General features: G+C 36.0%; 1 protein-coding gene across 1 annotated transcript in view; it reads left to right on the forward strand.

The window, feature by feature from the left end:
* Positions 1-22,816, forward strand: part of ITGA1 (integrin subunit alpha 1) — an 80,274-nt gene that overhangs the window by 45,393 nt on the left and 12,065 nt on the right. Inside the window, exons 9-25 of the mRNA XM_054054704.1 lie at positions 1,003-1,168; positions 5,442-5,515; positions 7,277-7,421; positions 8,152-8,294; positions 9,619-9,762; positions 11,153-11,407; positions 11,835-11,965; positions 13,608-13,771; positions 13,943-14,079; positions 15,070-15,180; positions 15,729-15,814; positions 16,014-16,149; positions 17,123-17,203; positions 18,925-19,001; positions 19,713-19,802; positions 20,790-20,892; positions 22,251-22,364. Coding sequence (XP_053910679.1) covers positions 1,003-1,168; positions 5,442-5,515; positions 7,277-7,421; positions 8,152-8,294; positions 9,619-9,762; positions 11,153-11,407; positions 11,835-11,965; positions 13,608-13,771; positions 13,943-14,079; positions 15,070-15,180; positions 15,729-15,814; positions 16,014-16,149; positions 17,123-17,203; positions 18,925-19,001; positions 19,713-19,802; positions 20,790-20,892; positions 22,251-22,364 — 2,157 coding nt within the window. The remainder of the gene's footprint in view (positions 1-1,002; positions 1,169-5,441; positions 5,516-7,276; positions 7,422-8,151; positions 8,295-9,618; positions 9,763-11,152; positions 11,408-11,834; positions 11,966-13,607; positions 13,772-13,942; positions 14,080-15,069; positions 15,181-15,728; positions 15,815-16,013; positions 16,150-17,122; positions 17,204-18,924; positions 19,002-19,712; positions 19,803-20,789; positions 20,893-22,250; positions 22,365-22,816) is intronic.

Below are 22,816 nucleotides of genomic sequence, written 5' to 3' on the forward strand. Positions count from 1 at the left end.
CCAAATGTAATTGCTGTTTGAGAAGTTCATTTCACAGAATATTTATGGAAATATAATCATTTCAGAGAGGAAACTAAGAAAGAAGCTGAAAAATAAATTAGAAATTTGCTTTCTGACTTTATAGCCCACAAGAAAAAGCAATCTATCTGTCTTCCTGGTGTTGGCAGGTGTGTTTGCATGTGAAGAAAGAGGAGAAAGAGATTGAAAGGCAGTATAAAATCCAATCCTTTTCGTTAAGAGCAATATTAAACAGAGTGGATTAGTTTGAATCTTCTGAGCATTTTCTACAGACATACTACCTACTTTAAAAAAAAAAAAAGCAAGTCTAAACTGTCAACAAACCCTAGGTTTATTGTGGTTGTTGTGTGCATGTGTATGTGCTGGCATTCTAAAGTTGTCATTTTTGTGTGTTGGAAACTTAGTTGCTGAAAGAGAGAATGAACTCAATGAAGATTAGCCCTTTTTGAGAAATACGGAAAAGTTAATGATAGATTTGGTGTCAACTCACCCCTGCATTTGTATTCTATACTCAGATTATCTGTTTTCTTTTGTTAATTTTGAAGGTACATTGGATTGTTGCTTCTTCATGCCTATGTCTCTTTGTTCTGTGCCGGTGCAATTGTGTATTCTGGTTTGGCTAGTGTGTTGGGATTTTTCTTAAATCAAGACCTACTACAACAAGTCAAAGAAATATAGAATAAATCATTAGAATTTTGTGAAGAAGAAAAATATAAGACAGTTGAGGACATTACACCATACAATTTCTTTGTTTGCTATGTTATTTTGAGAAGAACAACTGAGCCATCATACATTTCTGTTCTCATTGGAAAAAAAATGGTTTCAAATCAGTTTTAGGGAGGTTTTAACAGAAAAAAATAAGGTTAGATATAATTTCTCAATATTCTTTGTCAATCTGCCTCAAAAGCAACTTTTAAAACAGGTTATAAAATGTATCCTTGACTTTGGTGTTTTTGTTTGGTTTTTTTTTAAAATTCTCTTTAGATTCTTGGCAGCTACAGCAGAGAAAATATAAGTACTGAGAAATTTGTAGAGGAAATAAAATCAATTGCCAGTAAGCCTACTGAAAAGCATTTTTTCAATGTCTCGGATGAATTAGCTCTTGTAACTATTGTTGAAGCACTTGGAGAGAGAATATTTGCCCTAGAAGGTATGACGTTATTTAAAATCTTACTTCATGCATGCATTACAACTGAAATGTGTAGAAGACCACCTGCTTTTATCTTCTTTTGCAATGTATTTTGTTGCATAAAATGTGTTATGCAATTAATTTTCATGCTGATAATAAAAATATTTTACAATGGACATCAAAACCACAGAAAATGATGTTAGATTTATTCAGATCGGTTACAGCATGTGGAGACAGTTGCCTAAAAGGGTAAGTAATTGTTACTGGTTTTAGCTAGGGTAAAGGTGAAGTTGTCTTCCCTTAGGTAACAAAGGATTGCCAGACCATAACATGATTACCTCATGGACATGTGTTTGTCTGCCTATATCTTTAGGTTTTCTTTTTCATTAGTTATTAATATTATTTTGTTATATAAGTTAACATATACTTGACATACAGAGTTGACAAGATATATATTTTTCCTCTGGAAAAGTTCATGATACTCAGAATTTAGCACAGAAAAGTCATTCTCTCATAAAGTTTGCTTACATTCTCCATCCAAATTATGCAACACTGTCCAAATCTCTGTTTCAAGCACAGTATGGGTAACAGAAGACTAAGTTTATTAGTTATAAATTATACTGGCCAATTCTGAAGGGATTCGTGTCATGCAAAGAAAACATCCATCTATTAGGACTTATTTTTTTCAACATCTCAACTTTCCAAGTAGCTGGAATAGCGTAGTTTCCAGCTGGAACAAAAAATAATGTTGACTTGAATGTCAAGATATAATACAAATGTAAGAGAGACTTTTAAAGTTTTTTAAATTGTAGCTGTATTTCTCAGACTTCTGGGGGGGGCAGGGGGGGTCCTAGTGTACCATTCAGCTTGATCAAATAATACTATTTTCAACTGACTATTACTGATTACTTTTTCCAGTTTGAATGTTCTTTTTACTTTCTGTAAGATTTTTTCCTCACTTTTGAAAGAAATTAATTTGAGGAGAATTTAATCTCTCTAAAGCCTAAATTAGCTTTCTTAAGCTCACTGATTACTGCAAAGTTCATTGAATAAAGGGCTCTTTTGTTAAGTCCCTGTTTACTGGGAAGAATACACTTCTTGTGGCAGTGGAAAAACAGAAACTGAAAACTTAGTTTTCAATTTGTGCTTTGTACTTCTGGAAAAGTGAGAAAAGTCATTGTCTTTCATTAGTTCATTAAAATATGGCAGTTACGCCTATTAAATACAAAGGATATAGAATAAAAAGTTAATAAACTGCTGATTATGGCAACAGACAAAGCATGTAAGACCTGACATGACTGAGTTTCTGGATGTCTGTGTACTCATATTCAATATTTCATGCCATAGCTCAACCTTTTGAACAACCAGATGCCGCTGGAAGACATAATCTCACTTTGTCACACTCCACTTTTTCCCTTTTGGCAAGTGGTAGCCGTTAGGTAGCATCTGTCACATGAAACCCCAGCCTCCAAACAGTGGAATAGATTGTGCTGGCTTGAACTCTCTCTTGGTGGGAATGCTCTATACCATGAGGTATAACCTGTCCATTGACTTTAGTAATTCATCCCTCTAATGATAAGAAAAAGTTACAAAGTATTTCAACTTTAAACAAGTTGTGTAGCTTACTAAAATATCCGAAGAAATGTAGTTATGTTAAAGGTGGTGAAACTGTTTGATTAAATTGTAGAAATGTTTTCTGTTTATATGATAAGTTAGTTCTTGAGATGACTGATTCTCATCACTGTGTCCTCCAGTATTTTGGTATTTTAAGCATATTGTACTTCTTTAAGTATCAACAAGTTCTGCAGAAATCCTTGAATTCAGCTTTAATTTTCTGAAAAAGGTGCAGTAACAAGTATCTGCTTCCTGGGTACTATTACTTTTTATTTCATATAAACCTATTATAAACTGGTAGGATATCTGTCCCTTGATATATTTGCCTTATTTTCAATTTTTATTTTATATAGATTTGCCTATATTACTAAAAATATATATTTGAAACAAAAAATGTGGAAAATTCTTTTCATCCACAGTGTGAAAGATGAGCTAGGTGATTTCACCAGTCCCAAAAGGCTTCTTGATTTCTAGATTTTTCAAGTAGGAGCTCAGAGTCTGTGGTAAGATTCCTGTATAAGACACCTGTGATGTGAGATAACAAATGTTGCCTCCTCCAGCCGTAAGAGTCCAAGAAATCGTATAATCTGGCTGCAAGAGAAGACAGGATAGAAACTGAAAATGGGATCTTAGCTTTATCTCAAAGCACAGCAAGGCTGAGTTGTTCCAATGTGTTGGCAAGACTGGAGCTAGAAGATGCTGACTAGATCAGTTTCTGTTGATTCTTCAGGCACAGTTTCCTGTCCCTCCACGGCATTTCAGGAGCTATTCTAGATTCACAACTCTGCCCATAGACACATTATTGTGATGGGGCAGAAAAGCAGATTAATTCTTTCCAATTCCGCTCCGCTTTCTGGTGACAATCTAGCTTATTGGATGTGTGCAATGTAGAAAATATTAATTAACCCTATACACCACGGCAGAATTAACTTCTGTGCATAACCTGAAGGTCACAGGAGCATTGATTCTTGAAATCTTGTATCTGAATGTGTTTAAATTCTCCATCTAAATAGCATCCTAGTAGTATAATAGTACATTTGATTATTTTCTTGGATTTCTTGGGTTTTTTTTGGTTTCAGCCTTTAAAAAACTCAAAATTGAGAAAGATTTGAAAAATCAGCTAAAAAACCCTACACTTTACAGCCAGTGGGTTTTTACACATAATCTTCTTCATATGCCTGTGCGTTTCATGGCATGGACTTCTGCTTTTAACAGCAATTTTGTGTTTTATCCAACTCGTAGGAAGGCACAAATGTTTTTTCACAAAATATCCTTTGTGGGATGCTTGGCAGTTTGAAACTGAATGGGAAGTCAGATTGGGTACTGTTATCATTCAGAGCTGTAAGCACCAACAGTACCAGCATTGTCCTCTGCCTCAGACTGTGCAAGTTCTCTCTTTCTCAGCTAAATAAGAAACATCCTTCACTGCATGAAAATACAATTCATCAGCAAATGCGCAACTTATGGTGCTTATGCTTAAAAAAGACCATATTTTTTTCAGACTTAGCAAAGCAGCTACATCTTGTGACACGCAGTGGCCTGTGTTTGTGTGTCAAATGTTTGAGATCGTGTCTCCTTCCTAGGACTGTCCATAAATCTTAACAATTAGCAAAGACATCATGTCCCACAGAATAACCTCTGTGGTTTAGTCACTGAGTATCAAAAGTTCAGTGTTATTTAATAGTCCAGATGCCTGAAACTGATGCAGCCATGGCTTGCTATGCCTCAGTTTCATTCACACAGAGGTTTGCCACAGCTCTCAGCTGGTATCAGCTGGTGAAATCTACCTAGACAAACATCAGAGCAGATTTCACGTTTCCCCTCTAGTGCTTGTTACTGTACCTCACTCTCAAGGAGGTATCAGTATGCAGAATATAGTTACCTTTCTTTTGGTGCTTAAGATAGCAAAATAGTCCTTGAGTATTTCTTTTAAGTAGAGGAATAGGCAGACCTTTCTCTTCCCTGATGATATTTCATTTGTTCCGGGGATCGAAGCAGCCCATCAGAGTTTAATAACTAGCGTATTACAACCTGACACGATACTGAAAGAAGTACTAAATCACCCGATACCTTTTTTTATTCAAAGTCAATTATGAAAATAAGGAAGATTTTCATGTAACTTTCTGGGCAGGATTATAGTTCCCAAGCTCTTCCCTGAGGCTTATGAGTCTTGGACAAGCTGAGATTTTCCTATGTTGTTTTTTGCAAAGGTTCATACAAACATCAAGTGTTTTTCATTTAAAGTTCTACCAGCTGCCTAAGAATTTTTAGTTGCTTCAATACAAGGCCAGAGCTACATGACTGGTGTCTTATTGTTCGCTTAGCGCAAGTGGAAAATGGCTTAACCGTATTAATCAAACATTCCAAACATATTTACCATCAGCCTGAGGTCAAATCTAGTCAGTTTTAGCCCAGAAATATTTCTTGGACAAGTTCTGAGACATGATCTTAAAATGGAAACTTTCATACTTACTGATAGCATTTAACATGGATCTTAATTTCTATATTTATTATAAAAAAATATATTATAAAAAAATGTGGCAAACTGTATTCACTGAATAGTTTAGTTAATTCTGTTATTCCTATACTACTATATGAGCATTTTCATCACACTATTCAGATACTTTTTCGGATTGCAACTTTTTTATTTTTGAAATTTACTTTTTTTTCTGTTTAATAGCAACAACAGACCAGCAGGCAGCCTCATTTGAAATGGAAATGTCTCAAGCTGGTTTCAGTGCTCATTATTCTCAGGTAAACAAACCATTTGAAAGTAGAAGTTCTTTTACAAAGTATATTTTTTTGATGATGACATGAATTTGGAATGAGTATTGCAGAACTCTTTGTAGAGTTGCGTTTGCTGCTGTAAGTCTCTTGTAATCCAATTTTTTTATAATATATGTAAAGAATTATTATAAACAATGAAAGATTAGGAGAATAAGTACCTTTTTCACATGAACTCTAAATATAGCACTTTCTATCAGGTAAGTAATCTATAACGTGCTAAGAAAAAGAGAGATTTTTTACCAGGACCTGTAATGACAGGACAAGGGGGAACATATTTATAATGAAAGAGGTAAGATTTGTGTTTGCTATAAGGAAGAAATGTTTTACAGTGACGGTGGTGAAACAGGTTGTCCAGAGATGTGGTAGGTGCCCCATCGCTGGAAACATTCAAAATCAGACTGTGAACAACCTGATCCAGTGCAAGATATCACTGGCCATGGCAGGGGCATTTGACAAGATGAACTTTAAGGTTTCTTCAAACCCTAACCATTCTATGAACTATTACAACTGTTCTGTCTAAATATTAATGTATAATTGATATTGCGTTGTATTGTGAAATTGAGACAGACAATATGTTAAAAGGATATTTCTGTCATGATCTGCGTTATTATTAGCATAACATATTCTTAGTTCTGTTAACACATTCAGTGCCTCAATCCTGAAGGGGTAAATAGTTATTAAACTGGGATACAAGTACATCTGCGAATCTGTATTAGCAGAAAATAACTCCCTACATATTTTATTCATATTTGAAAAATCAAAATGTATGGATTGTGATGATCTATTCAGTGTACTCAAATGAAATTTAAATATAACATGAGTTCAAAAGAACTGGAAAGAGTTACACTTTAAAGATAGGAAAAAGTAGTGACAATGGAAAAGAACACAATGGGAGAGTTACTGAACTGAACAAACACCAAGTAATCCAAGACGAACTGACAGGCATAGAAAAACCTTCAACATGGCTCTGTATACAGCTCAGCATTTCACTCGTAAAAAAGAAAATAAAAGACCTTCAATAAAATTTAACACAAATACTTTACTACATGAGTACTCTCCATTCACTTTTACTCTCTGCACTACGGTACATAGGATTCTTCAGATTTTGTATCATACCTTAGAGACAAGTAGTATCCTGATAGGGTCTGCGAGGATTCTTTATAGGACTGTATTTGATAGAGTGTATTCTTGACATTCACAAACAACTGACGCGTCATCATCAGAACCTCAGTGCAGAAGTGGGTCTTCAGTCCTTGCTGCATTGACAGAAGCAGGGTCTCTGATGTCTGTCTTATGTAGAAGGCAACATTCATGCCTTTAATCCAGAAAGATCAGCAAATAATTTCTCACTGACCAAAGGTTTTTATGCAATATGCTAGACTCACAGATTCAACAGAGAAAGATTCAAATTTCTTAAGTATTGTATTCTCTGATTAGCTTTCTAAATCCCTTTTGGTTTTCAATTTGGTCAGGAATGGTGAATTGAAGTTGTAGGGAGTTGTGTTTCATTCTGCTTCTTTTTGGTTTTTTTTCCCCACAATAAGTTGGGTGCATTTGTAACAAAAAAAGTGAGAGACATACTATGATGGCAAGAGCCATACTATAACAGGAAAAGCAGAGCCAAATAAATAAATATACAGGAAGCATTACCCAAATGTGAGCATCATGATCAATGAATGTCTAAAAATGGTTCAGATGAGAACAGTCTTTTTCTTTTCTCTACATAAGGATTGGATCATGCTTGGGGCAGTTGGAGCATATGACTGGAATGGCACAGTGCTTATGGTGAAGGACAGTGGTATTTCAATGCCAAGTAATGACACTTTTCGTGACAGGCTTTCAGAAAAAAATGAACCCCTTGCAGCCTACCTAGGTAAGGGAAATATTCCATCTTATAACTTTTGACAATTACTACAAGTCCTCTCTCCTCTAGCACTTTCTTTCTGCACCTCATAGTTCTGTTTTCTTTGTTATCTCATTTAAGCCACATTTTCACTGATGAAGACTCAACGTGAGAATAATTTCAGCTTTTCCCTGAGTACACTGTTTGGTGTCTTTGTAAAACACCATGAGATATTTCTTTTTTAAGTCTCAAATTTGGTAAAGTCTTTAAATTCAGATCCTAATCTCCATAATACTTGTAACCTCATCACAGATTTGATTCATTTGCAAATCTTTTAAGTCACCCAAGTTTTTTAGTTGTTAATGTTAGACAGAGCTACTAGGTCCAAAATGCTTTGTGAATCACATTTGGAAGACTCCATCAGTTTAACAATGAGCTGGTGACAACTGTTTCTTGAAATAGCTTTTCAACCAGCTATTCACAAGTTAATTCATCAGTACTATCAGGTCATACATAGTGCAAGAATAGCGAAATGAGCATAACTCATTAGTTTGTGAACAGGTTCAATAACACAGTGGTGCTCGTGTCTCTTAAACTACAGGCAAACACACATCCAGCCCTTTAAATTAACTCTGCTGTTATTCTCCAGCACAAGTAGGGCTAGCACAACACCTAGTTGTAAAATAAGGCTTTGAATCACAGCAAGTATTTCTAATGCATCCTGTGTGTACTGCATCTTGACTTCTTTTCTGTTTCCTAGGTTATACTGTGAATTCAGCATTGACACCTGGAGGTGTACTGTACATAGCAGGGCAGCCACGGTACAATCACACTGGGCAAGTTATCATTTATAAAATGGAAGGAAGAGAGGTACAAGTACTTCAGAGGTTAAAGGGAGAACAAGTAAGTATGCATTCATGATTAACATACAAGAGGAATATGGCATGAGAAATAGAAATAAGGATTTCAAATGAAAACTCTGCATCAGAAGAGCAAATGAAACTGGGAGTTGTAAGAAAGACAGAATGAAAGGTTAGGTAGATGTTCTGGTATAGTGAGTAATGGGAAGTAAACTTTACAGTAGTCACAGACCCTTGGAAATTTTCTCCTTAAGGGCTAAACCTTCAGCAGTGTCAAAATGACTGTGCTCATCTCTGTAGCTGCAATTTTATCTGCTGAGTGGAAGGGGTATGTCACTGGCAGGAAACGAGTGTGACAAGCAGGGTTCTGTGCAAGATCAGCTGGAATAGCATGAAATATTGGGAAGCTGCTTGTTATATTGAGTAGCAGCTCAGTAAGAGCTGTTCCTGAAGGAAAGAAAACAACACATAACTACGTAATTAAAGGCTGTAGTATAATATTAGGTACATGAGGTTTCAAAGACCTTCCTACTATCGTCTCCCCAGTACAAGCCGTACAGTAGTAGAAAGAGGCAGTACAAGCTTCTTTCAGTCAATTCTGGCTACCTAACTTTCACCTATAGCTGATGTCTGCAACTCCGCTTATCAATCAATCCTTTCATATTTAGTGAAGGAGCATAGGCATTTTTAAGGTTTGAGGGATCTGGCCTGCTGGAAGCATCTTCTGTGAGATGAGATGCATCTTGCACTGGAAGAGACTGCTTCTCATGCTAAGTGTAAAGAAAATACAGGGTGTCTAGCTTAGCTGTGAATTGACTGTAATCAGATAAATGCTACACCTTGTACCCAGTCTGTGAGTGTACCTAGCTCTTTGTGTAAATCTTCTTCCTCTGCATTTATTGGCAACTTGGGAATTTTGGATATTACCTGCATAGTACTGTCTTGGAGATCTTGTCCTGCCTTTTTCCCCTGGGAAGCCTAAAACCATTGATTTTGCTCCTTCTATGTATTATTATTGGGGCAGAAGAGAAAATTAGCTTCCGCAAGACACTTCTATTCTAATGCTGTCTTAAGAGCTCCTACTCCTCTTAGCAGGTAGAAGGCAGTATTTGTACGTTTCAAACTCAGGAGAGTGGAAAGTTGAATGGACCGTTCTTAAATAAAATATCTGAACGCAAACCGCAAAACAAAAAACGAACTTAAGAGGCAAACAGACCAAAAAGATCATATAGATAGCAAAGAAAATTTCTACCCAAAGGTTAACATCTGTTATTGTTGTAAGCAACCATAAAACAGTTTTCTGAATAGGAAACATTGCATCATGTTGCTGACTCTGTCTCTAATTTATACCTTATATTTTTCTGCAGATTGGGTCATACTTTGGGGGTGTTATTACCACAATTGACATCAACAGGGACTCATTTACAGACCTTCTTCTTGTTGGAGCTCCTACATATATGGGAACTGAGAAAGAGGAGCAAGGGAAAGTGTATGTTTATGGTCTGAACAAGGTAAAGTTGTTGTTTATTGACCTGTAATAGAACATGCTCCCTACTGTCTTCATATTCTTGTTTTAAAGAAATATGATAATTTATGCTGTGGAAGATGACCTGTTGAAAACCGAGGAATGCGATTTTGACAACTGAGAGTTTAATATAGATTATTTTTGAAAACTTTCTTATCAACTCTCATTTTCTCACCATTTTTTTCTAAGAGTATATGATATACGTAACCACTGTATCCTGTAAACTGCAACATAACATCTATCACGTTTTCTTTTTGCTTTCATGGGTTAGGGAAAAATAGGGCTTATCCATCCTAAAAGTGGGTGCCTCAATGTCTTTGTGACTTCCTTAGTAACCTAGAGCTAAACCCCATACATCCAACAGCTTTTAAACATGTTAGTACTAGGCTGAGGAATATAGCAGTTGCACCACAACTTTTTAATTTGATAAGTTTCTCCTTCCAATGTCTATGCATACTTTTTCTTCTTTTTTGATTCTTTTAGTTGTGTACCATTATGTATCATTGTAACAATTATCACAGAGTATACTAGCAGTAATGGTGTCCTGAAATACTGTTGCAAGAAAAGGACCTGAAGAGATTAGATCTATTTGATAGGAATCTCTTCCAGTTTCCACATGCATGTTTCTAACAACCATTTGCTGGTGAATAGGGCTGGCGAGAAAACAGAGTTCCATGCTTTCCAGTAATGTGGGGGTTTGAAATTTGGTTTTGCTCTGCTTCCTTTTATGCATCTCCAAATAAAGGAGATGCAGCAACTGCTTGCTGATGCTTATGTATAACATGTAACTCATTGGGCCAATCTCTTGGAAAGAGTGGTTTGCACTACATACTGTATGCATGGGTTTGATCTAAGGATGTGCACTGAACCAGGAGAATATGTATGTTAAACCATAGAGAATGTGTCGACTGAGGACAGAATACAGTTGTTATAAAAGAAATGCTGTCTTTTGTTCTGGAATAACAATATTGCCATCTGTGTTTCATCAGAAACTTGGTTTACTTTTCAGATTAAGAGAATTCCTTTAGAAGAACTCTTTACACTACCCTAAGAATGAAGTGGTTTACTTACAATAACATCCAAACACTGTTATGATACTATGCTTTCCTGTGAACATCTAGCTTCAAGAAATATGCAGAATCATCTAGATGCAAAAAAAAAGAGGGAGCAGGAATGTCTATCCCACCCACTGTTTGGAAAGAACATTTGAATTATAGTTAAAAGATCACAGTTTCTACTGTGTACTCAATCACTAAGAACGGGTTGTAATTGTTTCATTTGATTCATCAGTTTGTCTTCTGGACAGGAGCTTTGAAAAGCCTGGAATGGTAAAATGTTGGTGAAAATCCACTAACTAAGGATCTGTTCTTTTACAGACAAAGTTTGAATATCAAATGAGCCTTGAACCCATAAAGCAAGCGTGCTGTTCACCGTTAAAACAGGACACCTGCAAAGTTCTTAAGAATGAGCCTTGTGGTGCACGCTTTGGGACTGCGATCGCTGCAGTGAAGGATCTCAACCTTGATGGATACAATGACATTGTAATCGGTTCTCCCTTAGAGGATGATCATCGTGGAGCAGTTTATATTTATCATGGCCATGGCAACACAATCAGTAAAAAGTATTCTCAGGTATGAAGTTAAACCTTGCAGATTGGCCGTTGCTGTGTGTGCAGCACAAATCCGTTTTTCTTGTCTTCCCAACATACAATCAACCTGTGACTTCAACAGTCATGACAGCTTCTTTTTTTAAAATGTCTATACTTTCAAACTCAGTCTGATTTAACTGAATTTGACTCTAGTAATGTTAGAAAATACATTTCTGTGTTTTTATTAGAAACCTTCTGAAATGTTCTGTGCAGCTAGAAAAGAAGGTGTTTTGCAATTCTGAAAATGTATAGTCTGTTCATCACCATGGTAACCCTAATAGCAGTATTGTAAAAAAAAAAAATAATATATTTAGAGTCTGAAAGCCATGCAACGGCCAACAAATGTGTCTTGAATGTTCTAATAAAATCCTTCGTTATGCACTGCATAAACCTTTTACTGCTTTTCACAGCGCATTGCATCTGGTGGAGATGGGGAAAAAGTGAAATTTTTTGGCCAGTCAGTGCACGGAGAAATGGATTTAAACGATGATGGACTGATTGATGTCACCATTGGCGGCCTTGGTGGGGCTGCCCTCTTCTGGTAATGGATGATCACAGCAGCTGACAGACTAGAAAATAACCGTTCTATAATAACTTGTATGCACTAGTGTTTTGTCTGTTGTTTTATCACATGTTTTTACACTGGCTGCGAATCTTCATATTTTCATGTCTCTCTGGAGGAGTGAGTATAAAACTTGATGGATAACGGTAACAAGTATAGGAATGTTTTAGAAACCTTCTTAGTGTAGTATGAAGACTTTGTCCTCCTAGTTCATGTTCAGAATAAAAATTTATTCCACTTTTGACACTAAGTAAAACAGGAAAAAACAATGTTTTGGTTTTTTTTTTTTTTTTTACACTGTATTGCGTATTATCTTATCAGCAATATCAAGGAGAAGTTGAAATATGAAGGGGTTGCTAAGAAATTTATTTCAACTTCCTAATAAGAAAACTCTAGTTTGAGTCCCTACAGAAAATTTTTTAAAAAAAACCAAAACCTAAACTTTCTGGCTAACAGAGAATTAATTTCCTTTGCAAATGAGCATGATTCAGGTGGCATAATGACTAATATGATTTTTAAGGGAGTGTAGAAAAATACCTGTAAGAGAAATAAACAGAGTAACTTGTAATCTTCATTTATAAACACAAACAAAAAACTGTTTTTCTATCTGGTACAGCAGTTGCTAAGTCTTTGCTAAGCTCCTTATTTTCCTTGTCCTGCTGTTCCATCTAACTCATTTACTAGGTCATTAAGTTTGTCAGGTTTTGCTACCATCCCTGAGATGCCAGCTTCAATTCACCTTTATCTGGTAATTTTTCTTTCTGAAAACTCTATGTGTGAATGCAATGAGATGCTTTCACTGTGTTGTATAGATCACAAATCTGAAGAAAGCTGTCTTGCCAGCTAAATTTGCTGCTGGTTTAGTACACCAACATACTCCATCTCAAGGCCAAATAAGAAATGAACTAGAGCAAATGGAGAAACAGGCACATATTGCATTTACAAGGGCAAAGGGGTGTTAGAGTGAAGCAAATTGCTAGTCAATCTAGCCTGTTTATCTACCCAGCCTAAGAGATTGCATGCTACTCTCTAGCTTGTGTATAATAATATCTTCATCTGTGGATACCCGTGAGCCTGTGTCTAGGTCTTCGGTCTCTTTTAAAATGGGACTGGCTCCATAGGGTTGCTTAAATGCTTTTTAAATTATTTCCTTTCATCTAGTATCTGTTCTGAAACCAGTACAGCACTGTGGATAGACCCTGTGACCACCTTCTCTTTAATTTGATGTTTACTGGTACTATGTATAGAGTGCGTAGTTAATTTTTTGTCTAAACCATCACATAGGACAAGACGAAATGGTCTGAAGTTGCATGAAGGGAGGTTTAGATTATATATTAGGAAAAATTTCTTCATAGAAAGGGTTGTCAAATACTGCAATAGGCAGCCCAAAGAAGTGGTTGAGTCACCGTTCCCGGAGGTATTTCAACAAGGTGTAGATACGATGCTTAGCGACATGGTTTAGTGGCGAGCCTAGCAGTGTAAGGTTGAGGGTTGGACTTAATGATCTTAAAGGCCTTTGTCAACCTAAATGATTCTATATGTTTATGTACATGTTGAACTTTACACATTTGCAAGTTCATTCCTAAGACAAAAAATGTACTCTCTTTGTCTCTTTCTTAAGGTCTCGTGATGTGGCTGAAGTAAATGTTTCCATGCAATTTACACCCAAAAGTATCAATATCCAACAGCAAAATTGTCAGATAAATAAAAGAAAAACAATATGCATAAATGCCACCATTTGTTTTAAGACCAGGCTAAAGTCGAAGGAAGATATATTTGAATCCAGTAAGTAGACAAGCACTAAGCCATGAAATCTTTATGCTATAAAATTTCTATGCTCACATTTGTTTGCAACTCTTTTAAATTCACTATTCAAAGTCCATTTAAGGTACTGGGGGAAAGAATAATATGTGAAGGCAAATTGGTTCATAATATTGATCTCAACTTCCTTTGCAGTTCTGCGGTATTGGATTACACTTGACTCACAAAGACAAATATCTCGAAGCTTGTTCACTGAAAGCCATGAAAGGAAAATTCAAAAAGATGTAACTGTCAAAGGGTCAGAATGTATTAAACATAACTTCTACATGTTGGCAAGTAAATCATTTAAAGTGTTTTTCTCATGTAGACATTATAATAAACTAAAAGTATTCCATTAATTGTAAGCTGGAAAACAAAATCTGTATCCACAATTAACCTTAAGAAGTGTACGTAAGATTTGCTTACTACTTAGGATTTATGTATTTGTTTTGTAGATAGATATAAACCATTTACTTACAGGAAGATTTTATTTACCTTTGTCTCTTTGTGTTTGTCCTAAGAAAGAGCATAACACACTAAGTGGAATTAAGCAGCTATCCCGGTTAATAGTGTAGGTGCATTCAAAACTCTGCAGGAACATGTGAGTAAGAAGTCATATTGCATATTGGCACAATTCCTCCTATTCAAATAGAGTAAAAAACTTGCAAATTAAGTTTGGGAGAGAGAATACTCATTCACTGCAAAACAGAAATGTAATTAGCACCTAAGCGCGTGAAATTGCCCAGATTGTAACGTGTCCAGAGAGGATGGAAGTGTATATTATAAGCTACCCAGATTTAAAATGTTTAGCAACTTCACAGTTATATCTGTATAATATTATATCTATATAATTCAAAACTATTGATAAATGATGCTTAGAATTTACTTGAAAATGCAATACATCTCCTAGCAGCAAGCCTGTTTGACATCATGCAATGTGTTCACTCCAGCTGTTCATCTTACTGACCTTTTAAGCACAATTAAAAGAGGCAAGTCTGTGAGTTGACCATTCTAAGACATGCTTAAATGAAGCTGCCTTGGCTATGCTAAGGCTACGTGACATTTTTATGATAAGATGGGATACACAAAAGCATTAGTAGAGGTTTTAAGGATTGGCTTGCATATTAAATGCCTTATCATCAATTTGAAGCATTCAAATGCTTCCCTAGTAAGTCTGGCGACAGTGTGGCTGAAAAATATTTTACCTCAGCATTGTTTGGGATTTTTTAAACTCTGTATACATTAAAGTGAATAACAGCAATTTTGTTTTCTTTGTGTTCTAGGATAAGCCTGACTTTCAGGACTCTGTAAAGGTTTTGCTGGAGTTCAATTTTTCTGATCCAGAGACTGGACCTGTTCTTGATAGCAACCTGCCAAATTCAATATCTGAATATGTAAGTCAGCAAGATTCTACATTAATAACCAAAGTATTTAAATAGTCCTCACAAAGGCTGAAAGTAGTGTCCACAAATTGGCTAAAGATGGAGGCTTTTTGAGCCTGTCCAAAAGATATTTCCTTTAAATGAGTCTTCAGGAGTGAAAAGCTTGATTAAGTGCGCTTGAGAACTAGCCCGGAGTTAAAACTGTTCAGAGTTAACTGAAAATGGAAGAGAGTACAAGAAATTTTCCTGTTGGTTTTTTTTTTACATAAATATAGCAAGACGTTAGTCACACTTTCATGGGGTTTGGCATCATTCATACTTCTACTATTGCCTCTTTTTCTAGTCTAGATTAATTACTTAGAAGGGAATGAGTAAAAAGGTTATATTTTACCCATGCATTTTACAGCATATTGGCACATTTGACTGATTAATATTAGGGAAGACTTCCTGGACTGTCAAACAGAAGACTTTATATAAAATGAGATAATAAATTAAGATATAAGTATTTAATTTTAATAATAAATGCAATAATATTGAGAATAAAAATGCTATTGTTGCAGATTCCTTTCACAAAAGATTGTGGAGCCAAAAATAAATGCATTTCAGATCTTGTTCTGAATGTAAAAGCAAGCATAGCTGGAGACAGGTAACTATACTTAGTTTCTGTATCGCTTGATATCTTGATATTTCTATGTAAATTATGAATTCTGTAGTCTATTAGGATAATGCTTTGACATAATTCCCAAATCAGAAACAATATATTCAGGACACTGAAAGACGTTCCTCTTTATGTTAAAAACAGATTAAAAAGTTAAGATGTCCAACATTCTTACTTAATTTTACAGCTCCTCTCCATTCATCGTAAAGTCACGCAATGATAAGTTCACCATCCAGCTCTCTGTGAAGAACAAAAAAGATAGTGCCTATAATACCAGAGTTTTGGTTCAGTATTCTCCAAATATTATTTTTGCTGGAATTGAGGTAACGATTTTTGACATTATCATGTTTATGATAACCTATATTGCTAGGAAGATCTGAGGAAACCTTTGTATTAAGCCTGAATTTCACGGCTCTGGCATCATCTCAGTTGATGAAAAGTTTCCCGGGGAGTTCTGCCCTCACTTACCCCTGTAAAAGACTGTATATATTTTTATTTGACTGGCCTCTTGGCTGGCCTCTTGGCTAGCCTCTGTTGACTACCAATGCCAGTTTCACAGTGACACTTAGACAGTAAGTGACTGAATCATAGATGGCTGTTGGTACCATGAATAATCTGTACATCTGTAGACCCAGAAACGCCTCATTGTTCATCTTTACACCTCCTGAGCCTCTAGAGTGCTTCTTTTGCATGTCTAATGAAAAAATACTGTCATGGTATGGTAGCATAGATAGTGCCTGCCTCATCCTTGCCTAGAAGGCATTCACAAAGTAATTATTTTTGCCTGCCTCAGCAGGTATCCATGAATTTAGGTCAGTTCAAGTGGGAAACAACGGAAGTTTGTTTCCTGTCAACAGTCCTGTTGTTGCACATTAGGAGTAGTCGGGGATCCATAGCACTGATGTTGAGTCTGCGGCAACAACTTATGAAGGTCACTTTTATGACCAAGTTAGGAGCACGTTTTCAAAATTACACATAAAAAGGGTGCGCTTATATATGTGTTGCTCTGCTAGACCCCATGATTAATTGCATGATGTCCAGTTTCCATATAATTGCTAATGTTCCAAACACTTTCACTGGAAGGGAATAATGGCTACTGATTTATGTAGACATATATAGGTGGAAATTGTTCTGGAAGCATTATGGTTTCCTATTTCTGTTCCACTTTAGTTAAGGCTTGGAACCTTAGGATGTTTTGATAATGAAAAGTGGCAATTTTCAACAGGCCCTTGCTGCCTAGTGAAAATTTAAAAAGAGATTGAATGAGGTCATGATTTCATTTTCTTTTTCCTTTAGGATATACAGAAAGATAGTTGTGAATCTAACCACAACATCACTTGTAAAGTGGGATATCCATTTTTAAAAACTGCTGAAGAGGTAAAAATTTCTCCTGCATGCAAGTTCTCTTTTGCCCATGTTGTTCTAAGCCCAAGGCTGTTCCTGTCACTTCTCAATTTCTTTTTTTTTGTATTCAACCCAAAACCTGTCCATGCATCATTCCCAATCTATTGCTGAAACAAACTGCACAGAGCCTGATAGGAAAACATGAGATCTTTAGTACCTCGCCAGTCAGCTGTGCTATGTGAGGAGGTAATCGGTGTATATTGCCATTGTTTACCCTGACAGAAGGCAAGTGGCACACTTGGCCAGAAAAGTCTATCTTCAGAAGTATAGAATATTGGGTAGGATATACTAATAAGATATTACATAATGTGGTGTGGTTTTCCACAAACTGGAACCTATGACTTTAGTTATTTCATACCTAAAGTTTAATCAGATGCTTGAAAAGAGAATAAACTCGTATGTGGAAATGCTAACCAGGATCTGCCAAAGCCAGCTATCAAGACTTTACCTCTACTCAGCAAGGAGTGAGATGCCTTTCGAGCAAGCAACCCACTTCAAATTGAGCTAGAGCTTGGACAGCTCCAGTGATAAGTCTGTATCTCATGCTTGAATAGAGACAGAGCTTTACTAACCTTAGCCTTCGAAAAATACACATCTAAGCCTCCCTTAAATAGTTCTGACATTGAATTGGGAAATACCAAATTGCATGCAAATTAGAACAACTGTTGTTCCTGGCAGTCTGTTGTCTGTCCTATCGGTTCTGTGTCGCTGATGCATAAAAAAAAAAAAAAAAGAGAATCAGCGGAATTGTCCTCTTACATTGCCTCCAACATAACAAGTTTCATCTTGTATCTTAGACTTGTAGGAATTAAGTCAGCTGTTACTTTCTTACAAATAATCATACTACCCAACACCAGTACCAACAATGCTCCTTTCCTGATTCATCTGATTCACTGATAAGCATCCCTAATACCAACCTTTTTAAAGCCTCTTCCTGAATCTATTTTTTTTTAAGTATGAAGAAATGTCTAAGACAACTTTCACTTTGTGATAAATATTTGTGCACATTAAAGGAAAAATAAAAATCTGACCTTTAAAATCCTGAACAGTAACAAACAGTAAAACTTTTGGTTCATATAAAATTACCCTGAAGCGTCAGGATATGAAAAGGGACGTGCCTGGGACAGCGTTCCCAAACATTGTGTAGTCCTAAATTGTAACAGATTTTTCCTCATTATAATGAGCTGTGAATTTTTGTGAGCCCTAGTAGTCATTTAGTTACATTGTAAACATTTTTGTTCATTAATTTAGGTCTTTTAATATACGTATATTAAGTGAGATTCCATCAGCCTCCTATAGGCAACATCTCTCCACTGTAACTGAGAGGCTTTAATGCTTTTGTTACTTTCATATTAGAGAAGAAAGTTGTTCTGGGAAATTGCTTGCAAGGTGAACTGGTTTCAATTAAAAATTATTTAGCTATATATTTCTAATATACTATATAGTAAGTTTACTGGGGCTTCTCGGTTCTGAAAATTTGAGGCTTCTTTTTAATAACTATTAGATTTCCTTTTTGGTTGGGACAAATTAAAAAATGGATTAATTCATAGAAAATTATTAAAATATGAATAAAGATTCCATAGATAAAATTAGCAAAAATTTGCTTATTTTTCATCAGATCAAAATTTATCATTATGCCTTTATTTCTTTTTTTTTTTTTCCTTTTAAAATGTGCAATGTATTTCTCCAAACAGATTTCCTTCAAAATATCATTTCAATTTAATGCATCATACCTCCTGGAAAATGCTACTGTTCATGTATATGCAACCAGGTTAGTTGCAATTATTACTTGTATGCCTTCTGAATTTCTTTTCCTTAGAAAGCTCTTCATCTTTGTGTTTGGTTGTAAAATAAGGATGGCTTTTCTGAACTCATAAGTGGTTAAACAATCTGTAGACCTGATGCCTTTAAGGATGTACTGGGTCCAGCAGTTGACTGAGAGGACTAAAATAAATAGCTGCTTATCTCTACAGCCTGTGAGTCACAAACAGGTCATCATTTCCAGTAGTTTTACCTTCATAACAGATCTCTTGTCTTAAAATTACTGCATACATTAGTATGAATCATAGTTTATGCTAAACAAAAAGGCCTGGCCTTCAAAGAGTAAGAGCATTGCAGCAGTTATCTGTGATAATGTAGAGAAATGCACTTTAGCCTTAATGTTTTCTGTCCCTGAAAAATTCAGGCATAGTGTGAGAGTTATGGCCCTCAGCCCATTTCATTCAGTCAACTGTAGTCTGTAATTTTAATAAACATGCATCTCTGAGCTGCGTCTGGTGCAAGGTTCAACTTTTTAGTCACTGGAAATAGCTTTTTGAATTTATTTTTAGGAGATAGTAATTAATGGGAAATGAGTAGTGTGATTTCATACCCAGAGCTGTAGACATTTCAGTTTCTTAAGATCCCTTTTCACCTACTAGTCATGTTGCATGTGTTGATGGATATCACAGTCTGATCTGTGGTATATGTTGTCTTATTTTAGTGACAGCGAAGAACCACCTGAGACGTTGAGTGACAACAGAGGACGCGTTACTATTCCAGTAAAATACGAAGTAGGATTAATATTTGTCAGGTATTGATGTTTCTGTGTACTTTTGCTTGCTGGCAGAGTAAGTAGAAGGTGTTCAAACAGGATATAGTATTGTTTTGTTGTTGCGCTGTACTCAGTATCTATACATGACAGCTTCTAGGCTCATGAACAGGAAGCACAGGCTTTGCAGAAAAGAGCAGTTACCTGAAATAAGGGAGCAGTAACTGTCCCTGTTTTGCTGGTTTCTCGATTTTAAATTTGAACTGCCCAATTTGAGCACCTTTGATTCTTGTACTTTTCTTTATTCATTCAAAGGCATTTCAGACATATGAAAGCAAATACTTCCAGCTCCCTGATGGCCATGAGTTTGTATCACTATAACACTGCAGTGTGATTTCCAGCTTCAAAAATTATCCTAAATTATAGATGCTCAAAGAGGTTTTTTTTATCAATTCAGACAATAACCTTAGTTTGGGTCTTTTAGTACACTTTAATTTCAGAAACAGCTAGAATTCCGTTAAATTCCATCCCTGTAAAACATTATAAATGTTATTGGTAAATTGCATGATGTGCATGTTTAACTAAGTAAAATTCCTCTTGGATGCATTTAATGGTTCAAAGCTAGCCTTTCTTTGTCCCATAGGGAATAAGGTTGAAGTTAGAACATGCTGATTTTGTTCTCTTTTTACTTGGTTATGTCTTTCGTGGGACCCTGCCTGTTTCACATGGCAATGCTCAGGATAAGGAACTGCACAGCTAGAATAAAAATAGGCCCTCGTGTATTATTTTTGGGAACAATATTTCCTCATTTGTTAGTTTTATCCAAACAAAATATTTAAAATGCACATAATAAAAAGTGAGCAGTACTCAGAAAATGGATGAGTTAAACTTCAGTGGAAGTAGCAGCACACAATTGCAAGACTAGTGCTGGAGGATTCATGAAATAATGAAAAATACTTATATTAATTTCTGGAGTTTTTATAGAATTTTTGTGCTTATTGGACTTCTTGTTTTGTCTTTAACCCACAGCGTTTTCAAAGAGCACCATGTTATAATTGCAGCAAATGATACTGTCCCTACTGCTATTAACACAACAGAGCAGATTGGGGATGAAGTTACTCTGCATTACAGGGTAAGAAACAGTTAAAACTGCATGATCTAGGTACTGGCTTCATCCTTTTTCATTTGGTTTGAATTGCTTAATGTGATACCCTATCTTGTGTTTGACACTTTTTTTTTCTTGCTTATTTTGCAATAAGAGGGTCTCTGAGATGTTCTCAGAGGTTCTGAGAGGTTCTCAGAATGGTCTGTCCCTGCAGAGTGTTTCAGGTGGTTTTTAGAGCTGCTGCCCTCAGCAGGGTAAAGAGCATGCTATAGTAAACGAGAACTTAACCTATGTTCATTGCAGTTTAAGAAGATATTTCCAAATTCCAGTCAGCTTTGAAAATGCAAATGCCATGCTCCAAGAACTTTGCCTTCCTAATGGAATGAATGCTGCAAATGAAAATCACTTGGAAAAGATATTTTATTGGCTAGAAACCCAGCCTCAAGTTGCAGCAGGCCTGAATTTAGTTATCTTGAGAGCATCCTTGCTTCCCAGTGTCACATCCAGAGCTGAGCAACGGTCCCCTATACAAAGAATAAAAGACTCTGACTCAGCTTTCTGTCTGTAAGTGATGGACCATGAGAAATTTCTCACACTCACTAAATAACAATGGCAAAGATTTTTTAACATATTTTAGCCTGACTACAGTGTTTTACTCAGCTACTTTTTTTTTAGTTTGAAAGTTCAAATCCAGTAATCTCAAATATTTTGTGGTTGTTTAAGACATTCTTCTTCTTTGCTTTTTATATATAAAAGCTAGTGAACTGCGGAGCATACTGTTCATGATCTTGTGAGCACAAATTATCTCTACAAGCAGCTTATCACAAATGAGTTGTCAGAAGAGAAAAGTTAAACGGGTTCTTGAGTATTTATGAAGCTCATACCCTTCAGAGACAGGATCATCTGTTCCTCTGCCGCTAATTTCACATGGGTGTTTTCTTCATCCTTGGCCACAGCAGGTGTGTTCTGAAGACCAGCACTGGCTCCTCTCCCATGTTAATGCAATTGGGGAGCTTTTTTTAAAAATTGAAATGAAATTACTTTAGGTAGAAGTCCTAGATGCTAAGAGGATGCAATAAGCCAGACAGCAAGAAGACATTTATGTCAAAATGGCCCCTTTCATCCTGTTCATTTGATTTCCTTCAATAGAGCATTTCGCTAACAAAGACCACAGAGGCATGTGTCTGCTGTTTCACAACTGGCTGTTCTCAGGGAAGAAGTAAGAGTTCATCACACCGCTTTTTGTATAACTGACTCTGAAAACATTAAAAGTCACAGAAGAAAAGAAAAACACAAGAAAGGAAGAAAAAACGAAACCCCATTAAATACCAACAAAATAAGGAAAGTACTAATTAAAACATTTTTCTTGCCTTTTTTTTTTGTAGGTTGAAAAAGGTGAACACTTTCCAATGCCAAACCTCTCACTGAACATCTTATTTCCCAATGTAACAGCAGCCAAGAACACTCTTCTCTACCTTACTGCATTGTCACATTCTCAAGTAAGCTAGGAATTTGTACTTTTATGGTTAATTTAAATTTAAGATTATTTCTGTAAGGAACTGCAAAATGCAGACATTTGGGATTGCGCCTTGTTCCAAGGAGTATCATGCTTTCAATCTGAAACACAAGATGATGGTGTCTTAAGAGTGTATACCAATGTGCATAAGAAGACAGACAAATTTCTTGAAAGGAAACGAGCAAATTTAAAATGGTATTGAGTAATAACTGGACTATAACAAGGTTAGTTTGATATATTGCAAACTGATCGTGAGTTCAGACTGACATATGAGTGACAGGAGTTTCTTTGTTATTTTTGCCTACTGAGCCTAAAATTACCTCCATCATCACTACTTATTGCAAAGGCTCTAGTCCTGTGATGAGCTCGATTTAGAGCTCGATTTCCTGTTCAGTCCCCTTCTTTCCATTATTGAAATTAGCCTTCCTGCATATC

The sequence above is a fragment of the Cuculus canorus genome, chromosome Z (genome assembly GCF_017976375.1).
Source record: "Cuculus canorus isolate bCucCan1 chromosome Z, bCucCan1.pri, whole genome shotgun sequence".
Classification (NCBI taxonomy): domain Eukaryota; kingdom Metazoa; phylum Chordata; class Aves; order Cuculiformes; family Cuculidae; genus Cuculus; species Cuculus canorus.